This window comes from Sphaerodactylus townsendi, linkage group LG03 (genome assembly GCF_021028975.2).
Source record: "Sphaerodactylus townsendi isolate TG3544 linkage group LG03, MPM_Stown_v2.3, whole genome shotgun sequence".
Lineage (NCBI taxonomy): Eukaryota > Metazoa > Chordata > Lepidosauria > Squamata > Sphaerodactylidae > Sphaerodactylus > Sphaerodactylus townsendi.
Genome location: NC_059427.1, coordinates 10593331 through 10603376, shown reverse-complemented (window position 1 = coordinate 10603376; position 10046 = coordinate 10593331). Strand labels below are relative to the sequence as shown.

At 46.5% G+C, this 10046-nt stretch overlaps 1 protein-coding gene across 1 annotated transcript in view; it reads left to right on the top strand.

The window, feature by feature from the left end:
- LOC125430032 (zinc finger protein 268-like) overlaps window positions 1-9560 on the top strand; it is a 27353-nt gene extending 17793 nt beyond the window's left edge. Inside the window, exons 4-6 of the mRNA XM_048491705.1 lie at window positions 3972-4805; window positions 6814-6934; window positions 8302-9560. Of these exons, the coding sequence (XP_048347662.1) occupies window positions 3972-4805; window positions 6814-6934; window positions 8302-9161 (1815 nt within the window). The 3' untranslated portion in view covers window positions 9162-9560. The remainder of the gene's footprint in view (window positions 1-3971; window positions 4806-6813; window positions 6935-8301) is intronic.
- The last annotated feature ends 486 nt before the right edge of the window (window positions 9561-10046 follow it).

Sequence of the window (10046 nt, the reverse complement as noted above, 5' to 3'; positions counted from 1 at the left end):
CCTCTCCCCACAACAAACACCTTGTGAGGTAGGTGGGGCTGAGAGAGTTCTGAGAGAACTGTGACTAGCCCAAGGTCACCCAGAAGCCTTGATGTGTAGGAGCGGGGAAATAAATCCAGTTCACCAGATCAGATTCCACTACTCATGCAGAGTGGGCTGTGGCGCAGTGATGCAGCATGGGACCATGACTCAGTGGTAGAGTATCTGCAGAAGGTCCCAAGTTCTGTTCCAAGCACCTCCAGTCTAAAACACGATCAGGCAGTAGGCAATGTGAGCGGGTTCCTCCTGAGGCCCCAGAATGGCTACTACCTTGATAGACCCATGGTCTGACTCAGTAAGGTGACTTCATAATTCTTGTGAGTACAATAATCGACTTTAGGAATGGATAAACCTCAACTGGTGTCCCAAACCAGACGACGTGTGCAATGAAATGCAGAAACTCAGGTCTGGAAATTCTAGTTAGTTCAGAGTACAACAGTTGGCTATTAAATTGTATAGGTGGAAAGGAAAGTACCTTGCTGGCCTTTAAATATCTCCACTATAGACTAGCTTGCTTGTGAATACAATAAAAAAAGGGCTTGGCTACTATGAGGCCTTCATCCAAAGTATGAAGTCAGTTCTGAGAGACACATGGGGACTTTGTATTGTGTGAATTCGCCTCGAAGGGCCGCCTGTTCCCTTGCCTGTCCAAAATCTTACTTGGAGATGCAAGTCCAGGCACCCCCATGGTAACCCCCTTAAGGGAGAGTGGCTCCTCACTGAATAACTCCCCTCTTCCATCTGTCTGGTACTGACCTAATTATTATCTATCACCTTTCTATCTTTGAGACGGCATGGTTTGCACTTCCAGCATTTTATCTACACAACTGGAGACGCCAGCGATTGAACCTGGAACCTTTTGCATGCCCAGCAGATGCTGTGTCACTGCGCCACAGCCCACTCTGCATGAGCAGTGGAATCTGATCTGGTGAACTGGACTTATTTTCCCACTCCTACACATGAAGGCTTCTGGGTGACCTTGGGCTAGTCACAGTTCTCTCAGAACTCTCTCAGCCCCACCTACCTCACAAGGTGTTTGTTGTGGGGAGAGGAAGGGAAGGAGTTTGTAAGCTGCTTTGAAACTTGTTATAGGAGGGAAGGGTAGGGTGTAAGTCCAAACTCTTAATCGTCTTCAGTCACATGATTCTATATCAAGTGACTATTGGTGGCATGCTTGCAGTTCAGTGGCTACCAAGTCCGGCAAAGGCAAAGACCACGGATCTAGAACATTGTTTATTTATATATTTGCTTCATTTACACCACACCTTTCTCCCCAACAGGCACCCAAAGCCTTATTTTATCCTCACTACCCTGAGATTGGCCCAAGGTCATCTAGTGGGTTTCCATGACAGAGTGAGGATGTGAACGAGGTCTCCCAGATCTTAGTCCAACAGAGTCGTACCTCTGTCTCAATAAACCTGCTTATTCAGCAAGTCAGTCCCATTGATTCCTTCCAACCTTAAGCTCCCAAGTTCTTGAAGAACCGGCAGAATGCATTTGAGTCAGGCAGTGTGTACGACTCGGGAGATGAACCCCGACCCGTTGTCTGTATTGACCCCCTCCCATGGAAAACCGAACGTCAGGATAATGTCCCGCAACAATACTTTAACCACCGGTAACAAGTGTGTTTTTCCATTGAAAATATGAGGGAACTGGGACTTTATACTCACAAAACATTTTGTTTACGTTAACAGTTGCATCAGGAAAAGATATTCAAGTTAAAGGGTATGAGTTTGCAAGATCAAAGCCCCCTTCATTTTGTCAGATAGAGTAGTCATGGGACTGGTTTGGCTGACTTTAAGAATACCATCTTACAATTACAAGTTATTTATTTTTTTATTATTCGAAACATATACATCTTGTGCCACCTTAAAGACCAACACATTTTAAATTTACCAAAAGCTTTCTTGGGAGTACAACCCATTGTGTCAAATGCACAAGAATATTATTTTATCTTTTCATTTAATGTTTCAATTGCTGGTTGTGACTGTTTCCCAAATCTTTTGTTTGTTAATGCTAATTTGGAGGCTGAAAATGTGGCGTTCATAGACGTCACCAAACACTACAGTTCCGGTGGCATTTGGGGTACTGCAGCAGCACAAAATGAGGAGGATTCAGTGGAAATGAAAGGTAGCAGGCAAAAAGTGGAAGCCAGAGGCAAGAGGTAAAATCAGATCTGTCCCTTCCCCCGCTCCCCCCCTGCCTCCAATAATGGATATAATCTGCAAAAGTCGTGTCCTCTGTCTCAGACAGGTGCTTCCATCACCGTTCAAGCAAGAGATGTCATTGGTGGTTTTTGGTTCCCCCAAACATACAAACTGTTTTCCAGGATCAGATCAGCCTTTCGTTTCCAACAGCGGCCACCTAAATGCACACTGGAAACCCAAAAGGAAGATGTAGGGACAGCAACTTTCCTCTTAGGTCATCATAAAAACAAAAAGCCCAGGTAGCTTTTTATCATCTGCGTCAGGCACGGCAGTTGGCTCCGTATCTTTCTCATTCCGACCTGGCCACAGTAATCCATGCAACCGTCACCTCCAGATTGGATTCTTGTAACTCACTCTACGCTGGCCTGCCTTTGTCCATGACCTGGGGGTTGAAGTTCATGCAGCATGCGGCAGCCAGGTTCCTTACTGGGGCATCCTCACAGGGTGTTTGTTGTGAGGGGAGAAGGGCAAGGAGATTGTAAGCCCCTTTGAGTCTCCTGCAGGAGAGAAAGGGGGGATATAAATCCAAACTCTTCTTCTTCATAGGAATGCAACTAGATATCTATTGAATGGGCTTTATCAGGTACTAGATTCTGTGTTAATCCAACTTTGCCTAGCTAACAAAAATTGGAAGTGGTCCTCAGCTAGTTCTTCTTTTGACTGGATCATGTTTTAAACCATCTTCTTTGTAACTTACACACACACCACATCCTCTCCTGTTATGTATATAAATCGGACACATGTATTTATTTTATATTCTGATTCTGACACAGTGAGTTTTTACTCCAGAGCATTTGAAGTAAATGCTGTTAGTCTCTAAGGTGCCACAGGACTAGCTCCCCCAGTTTAATCACCATTGGATCTATGCCAGGATGACAATGGGATGGAAAGGTGGGTCCCTCCTCCCCCCCCTCCTTCCTCTAGCCCAGTGATGGCAAACCTTTTTGAGACCGAGTGCCCAAATTGCAACCCAAAACCCACTTATTTATCGCAAAGTGCCAATACAGCAATTTAACCTGAATACTGAGGCTTTAGTTTAGAAAAAACGGTGGGCTCCAAGGCGTGCGTTACTCAGGAGTAGGCTTGGTGGTAGTCGGTGGCTTTGCTTTGAAACAACCGTGCAACTCTTCCAATGGGTGAATCACGACCTTAGGAGGGTTTTCTCAGAAGCAAGCCCCATTGCCAGCAACCGAGCTTACTCCCAGGTAAAGGTTCGCGCTTTAGTTCTTCGCATGAAAATCAGAGGGATTTAACAGAGCTTATCAGGGTTACCTACACTGCTTCCCCAAAACTGGGTCTTAGTTTTAATGCTAATAATCGAAGCCCAGCAGCCCAGGCCAGCCTAGATGTGTGTGGGGAGGGGGGGGGGGCACCCGTGCCATAGGTTCGCCACCACTGGTCTAGCCTGAGGAAAAGTTCTGTAGAACTCAAATATTTTCAATCTATTTTGTGTTATTTTGATTGGTTTTAGTGGAAAAAGTGTTAGATGGATTTTGGCTTTAGATAATGCGTTTATTGTGTCAGGGGAGAGATTTGAACCCGGGACCATAACACACAGAGCTCACATTTCTAACTGCCACAAAACAGCAGTTCTGGCACTTACCATGTTTGTTCATAGCAGGTGTTCATCGCCACTGCCCCCTGCTGGTTGACTTGGAGATATTTCCTGCTGGTCCTGAAGTCCTTTGGACTGGAGACAGACAGGAATCTGCCACACACTTCTAGTTGGTGAAGGGAAAAAAACAGTTGACCCAGAGCTTCAAAATGAAGGAACAGGTCACAGCAGCCTCTAAACTGAGGCCGGGTGTTGGAAGAACAGCAAACGCCCCACAGGTTGTACACGTGAGGAGTATTGGACAGTTCCAGACAGCAGCCCCGCAGCAAGTGAAATGTGACCCAGGCGAAGGGTTGCAACAGCGTTGGGAAGCCCAGTGGCAGGAATTTCTGAGGACACTGCAGGCCTCTGACTCTGAGCGGGGGAACACACAGATGTGTGTGGAGCCGACTCCATGGGAGGACACGAAGACTTTCCTGGCCTCCTTTGAGCAAGTTTTGTTGGCATGCCGCTGGCCTCAGGACAAGTGGGTCAGCTTCCTCTTGCCAGCACTCAGCGGAGAAGCCGAGCAGGCCTTCATCAGTCTCGGAGCCGGAGACAGAGAGGATTATGGGAAGGTGAAGGCAGCCATCTTGCAAAGAGAGGCTGTTGTGAGGGAGAGGCAGCGCCAGCGCTTCAGACAGCTCTGCTACCAGGAAGCGGAGGGGCCGAGAGCAGCTTACGGGCGGCTCCAACATCTTTGTTATCAGTGGCTGAGAGTGGAGAGGCACTCAAAGGAGGAGATTTTGGAGCAGCTGATCCTGGAGCAGTTTCTGACCATCCTGCCCCAGGAAACCCAGAGCAGGGTCCGGGAACGTGATCCCGAGTCCTGCGCGCAGGCAGTGGCCCTGGCGGAAGATTTCTTGTTGAAGCGGCAGCAAGAGGCCGAGAAGCGGGAGCAACAGGTGCAAGAGTTGGCTGCCGGTGAGTTCGCAGAGCTGCAGACTCCACAACACGAGGCTGAGGTGAGATGGGTTTTGATGTTCATCATTTATTTTTGAAAGTTGCTTTGATGTTTGCAATTCCAAGCACTGAGAATCAAGAGGAGCAGCCAAAGCCTTCAGAGTTCAGACCTGGCCAAACAAAGATGGCATTCGGGAAGATAATTTCATACTAGATCAGGGGCTAGTCCAAGGTTTGTTGCTACAGCAGTGGCGTAGAAGGTTAAGAGCTTGTGTATCTAATCTGGAGGAACCGGGTTTGATTCCCAGCTCTGCCGCCTGAGCTGTGGAGGCTTATCTGGGGAATTCAGATTAGCCTGTACATTCCCACACACGCCAGCTGGGTGACCTTGGGCTAGTCACAGCTTCTCTGAGCTCTCTCAGCCCCACCCACCTCACAGGGTGTTTGTTGTGAGGGAGCAAGGGCAAGGAGATTGTAAGCCCCTTTGAGTCTCCTGCAGGAGAGAAAGGGGGATATAAATCCAAACTCTTCTCTTCTTTTTCTTCATCCTGTGTGGGACAAGAGGGCATCTGTGAATAAAATGATGCCATCTCTACACTACAGGCTGAAAGCAGCTTAATTTCAGTGGTTAAAACCCGTGCTTTGCATCCAGGAGGTCCCAGGTTCTATTCCCGGCATTTCCAGTTGAGAGGTCTCAGGTGCTAAGGAAGACCTTTCTCTGCTTGAGGCACTGGAGAACCCATAGTGGTCAGACTGGCCAAGACTAAGCTAGAATAGACCAGGGATTTTACTTAGTATAGGGAAGTATGTGCGATGAAGTGGTTAGAGCAGGAGTACCCAACATGGTGTCCATGGTGCCTGTTGACACCATTGTTGGTGACCAAAAGTTTTTAGAAAGTAGGTGGGGTCAGGTGGGGCTCTGACCCAACAGGACTTCTAATTGGATACTGAAGATCTGATTGGCTATGCAGATTAAATACATTGTACTGTGGCATTCTTCCCCTGCCCCAGGCATATTTTTAATTACACCTCTTCTTCCCTGTACTTGGGCTTCCTCTGTGTTGTAGCCAACTGACCTGGGTTAGCACGAAATGTGAAAGAATGGTCTTTCTCCTGGAATGCTACCCTGTCAGAATCGGACAGAAGAAGTGCCCTGGACACATAAGGAGTCTGGTTCAGAAACTCAATTTTGGGACTGTGTTTGACCTTATGAGCAAGAATGCTTAACGGAAAACAAACACACCCCCACCTCATGCCTGGCTCATACTCAGAAAACAGCATTTGAATATGCACAATAGCACACCTTGTCTATATTTGTTAAATCTTTCCTGTGACTCATCTCCTTGTGACCATCTTATATTGTAATGGCCATTAAGGGTCGTTACCTGTATTGTCCAACAGCCAGCAAAACCCATCAAAGATAATGGGTCACCCATCAGCTCAATGGTCTGATACTCAGGACCATCAACTCACCTGGAACGATTGTTCCATCCGGGCAGATCCTCCAGAGCCTACCAGTGGTGGCGAACCTTTGGCACTCCAGATGTTATGGACTACAATTCCCATCAGTCCCTGCCAGCATGGCCAATTGGCCGTATGAAGCTGATTTTCACTGACTGTTGGTCCTTCAAGATTAGGGCGGTCTCCTCTGACTGACTGATTTCCTCAGGGTCTCTGGGGGAGGTCTTTCACATCACCTGCTTCCCAATCCTTTTAGCTGGAGAGGCGGGGAATCGAACCTGGGGCCTTTTGCAAGTCTAGTACTGAACAGTAGCTCCCTCCCTATTCTCTTCCATGTGGGAACCGGACCTGAGTGACTGGCCCCAAAGCCCTTTCAGAGCACAACTGCAGATCATTATCTCTTGGATAGTACCAGTTCTCTTTCTGAGGCCTCAACCTAGATGAAAATGATAGCTCACCCTTTGTTTCAGTCACATTAGACTTTATGCATTCGTGTGTGGAGGAGGTGAACTTACCAGGATCAGACATATTGGGGTGAGACCCAAGCTTTGCTTGCTGCACTGCTCTATCTCTCTCTGCAAATGATTTTTCCCCTTCCTGTACTTCCAGGTTCTGGTGTCTTATCCAGAGGCATCTGCAGATTCTTCCGAGGCGGGCCGAGTTCTCCTGCCGGATGCTTGGACCCACAGGGAAGCCAAGCAGGAATATGACGAAGGGGTGGCCACGCCAAGTAAGTAAGACATCTCACACCGATGGACCAGGTCAGACTTTAAAAGGTTGCCTATAAGAAAATAACAGGGCAAAGACTCAGTGACGGTGACAATGTGGTGTAGTGGTTAAGAGTGTCAGATTAACGTCTGGGAGATCCAGTTCAAATCCCTACACACAGTCAGCCTAACCTGCCTCATAGGGATGTTGTGAGGATAAAATGCAAAAGGGGGAAATTATGTAAAATGGAGGAGAAAATAATGTAAACTGCTATAGATCACCATTGGGAAATATGCAGGGTATAGATGCAGCTACAACGTCTTACAGCAACCAGTTGGTGTTCGGGTTTCCTCCCCACTTTTTGTCTCCTTGAGATTTCTGTCCATTTTACAAGGTGCCCCTGAGTTCTATTACTCTGAGGCTCATTCCGCACATGCAGAATAATGCACTTTCAAACTGCTTTCAGTGCTCTTTAAAGCTGTGCGGAATAGCAAAATCCACAGTTGTGAAAGTGGTTTGAAAACGCATTATTTTTGCGTGTGCGGAAGGGGCCTGAGAGAAGGAGCAAAAAGTTCTCTCTATGCTTTTTCTCTCTCCTACGTGTAACTTTATAAACTTCCATCATGCCCTGCTCCTAGATCATCTGTTTTCATAAACTGAAAAGCGCCAAATCCTGCTAGTTTTTACTCATAGGAAAAGTTCCCCAACCTCTCAAGCATTTTGGCTGCCCTTTTCTGTTTTCATCTTTTGAGGCTGTTTGTTCTTTAATGCCCAAATAGAAAAAGAGGTGTTGGTTTTTATATTGTGCTTTCTTTACCTTCAGTGAGCCTACAATCACTTTTCCTTCCCTTCCCAAAAACAGATTCCTTGTGAGGTAGGTGGGGCTGAGAGAGTTCTGTGAAAACTGTGACTAGCCCTAGGTCACTCAGCAGACTTCTTGTGGAGAAGCAGGGAATTGAACCCGGTTCTCCAAATTAGAGTTCACTACTCTTAACCACTACACCATACTAACTAGAAATCTGCTGTTGTGTTTTATGTTTATGTTGTATTTTATTTTTGAGTCGTTCTATTTGTTATTGTTCATTATCAGAGGCTTGTGCAAGGGATACCGTGTTTCCCCGAATATAAGACAGTGTCTTATATTAATTTTTGCTCCCAAAGATGCGCTATGTCTTATTTTCAGGGGATGTCTTATTTTTCTGTGTTCTGTTCATCGGGCATGCTTCCAAACAAAAACTTTGCTACGTCTTGCTTTAGGGGGATGCCTTATATTTCGCACTTCAGCAAAACCTCTACTATGTCTTATTTTTAGGGGATGTCTTATATTTGGGGAAACAGGGTAAGTTATAAATGTACGAAAATAAAACATATATATTTGAATTCCTGCAGGCAATGGGCAGCAGTGGGAGAATGAGAGGGCTTCCCTGCGTTGGGAAGGCCTTGAACAAGCAGGACTAAATATGGAATCTTTGAGAAGAGATGAAAATTACCAGAACGATAAAAAAAGGATGGCTATGAGCAAGCAAGGAAGCCATCACGAGAGGGCTGTAGAGAAATCTGTTTCCTGTACAAAAGAGGAAAAAGAGCAAACAGTCTCCTACTCTGAGATAAAAAATGCTTCTTCTGACCTTATGAAATCCCAGAACGTTCACACTGGAGAGGAACCACACATGTCTTATGACCGAGACAGCTTTGATCAGAGACAGGAGAGAACCTGCCTTGGAGAGAATGACGTGAACAGTTCCACCCACTGCGAGAAAAGCTTTAGCTGTGACTCCAACCTTAAGGAACATCTGAGAACCCATGCTGGGGAGACTCCTTACCAATGCAGTTACTGTGGCAAAAGCTTTGGCCAGGATTCCATCTTCTGGGAACACATGAAGACCCACATGGGCGAGAAACCGTACAGGTGCTCAGATTGTGGGAGAAGCTTCAACCGGAAGTGTTACCTGGCGATCCATGAGAGGATGCATAGGGGAGAGAACCCGTACATGTGCATCCACTGTGGGAAAAGCTTCCCCAAGGGTTCCAAGCTGGTCATCCATGAGCGAATCCACACGGGCGAGAACCCCTACGTTTGCTCAGAGTGTGGGAAGAGCTTCAATCAGAAAGGGAACCTCATGACCCACATGCGGATCCATACGGGTGAGAAACCATACAAATGCACTCATTGCGGAAAGGGATTCAGTCAGAAGGCGGGCCTTAGTTCGCATGAGAAAACTCACATGGGAGTCAGGAGAACTGTTTAATACAGGCCTGACAATCTCATAAGGAGTGCTGTCATCCGTGTCTGAGCCCTAAGCAGTTTGTCTCTGTCTCTTGAATAGGAAACCCCATGAAGGGTCACCATGAGTTAGCTGGGACTCTATGATGTTTCCCACCACCATGTTATCTTAAACCAAAGTTCTCCCCCCACTCCTGTTAAGGAGATATATAAAATACAGTGTCCTCATATTTAGATATATCAAGGTAGGTATGTGATTGTGTGGCAAAATACCTCTTTGGCATACCAAATGTAAGGTAAATTACCTATTTTGCAAGTTAATCTTACAACTCTGTAGCAAACTGAGAAGCAATATCACATTGCATCAAGGGAAATGCTGTATTATCTTCATTCATTTCTTTTAAATAAACTGTTATGTGTAAAATCTGTGTGTGTGTGTGTGTGTGTATAAAGCATACTCTGCTTTCAAAATACACTTAAGCCACACTATGACTTACGTTACCTATTCAGCTGTTAATATAGCCTTTACAAATAAGGTACCGTATATACTTGTGTATAAGCCGAATTTTTCAGCACATTTTTTAATGCTGAAAAAGCCCCCCTCGGCTTATACTCGAGTGAGGGTCCCACTTACCTGTTCTCCGGTGCAGTGTGGGTGTTCTCCGGTCTCTCCCGCTCATCTGCGGGCGCCTGCAGCCTCTGTGGGTGGTCGGATGACTGCTGATATCACCGCTCTTCTTTTCTCCTGCACGCCGGCAGCCTCTGTGTTGTCCATGCCATGTTGGGCAAGAACCTGCCCGCTTCTGTGTGCTGGTACCTGGGGCGCACCGCATCTTTGTCAGATGAATGTCGGATGCGGCCCCTCTTCTGCTCTTCTCCAGGGATGTTACCAATGATGTAGCCTTTACAG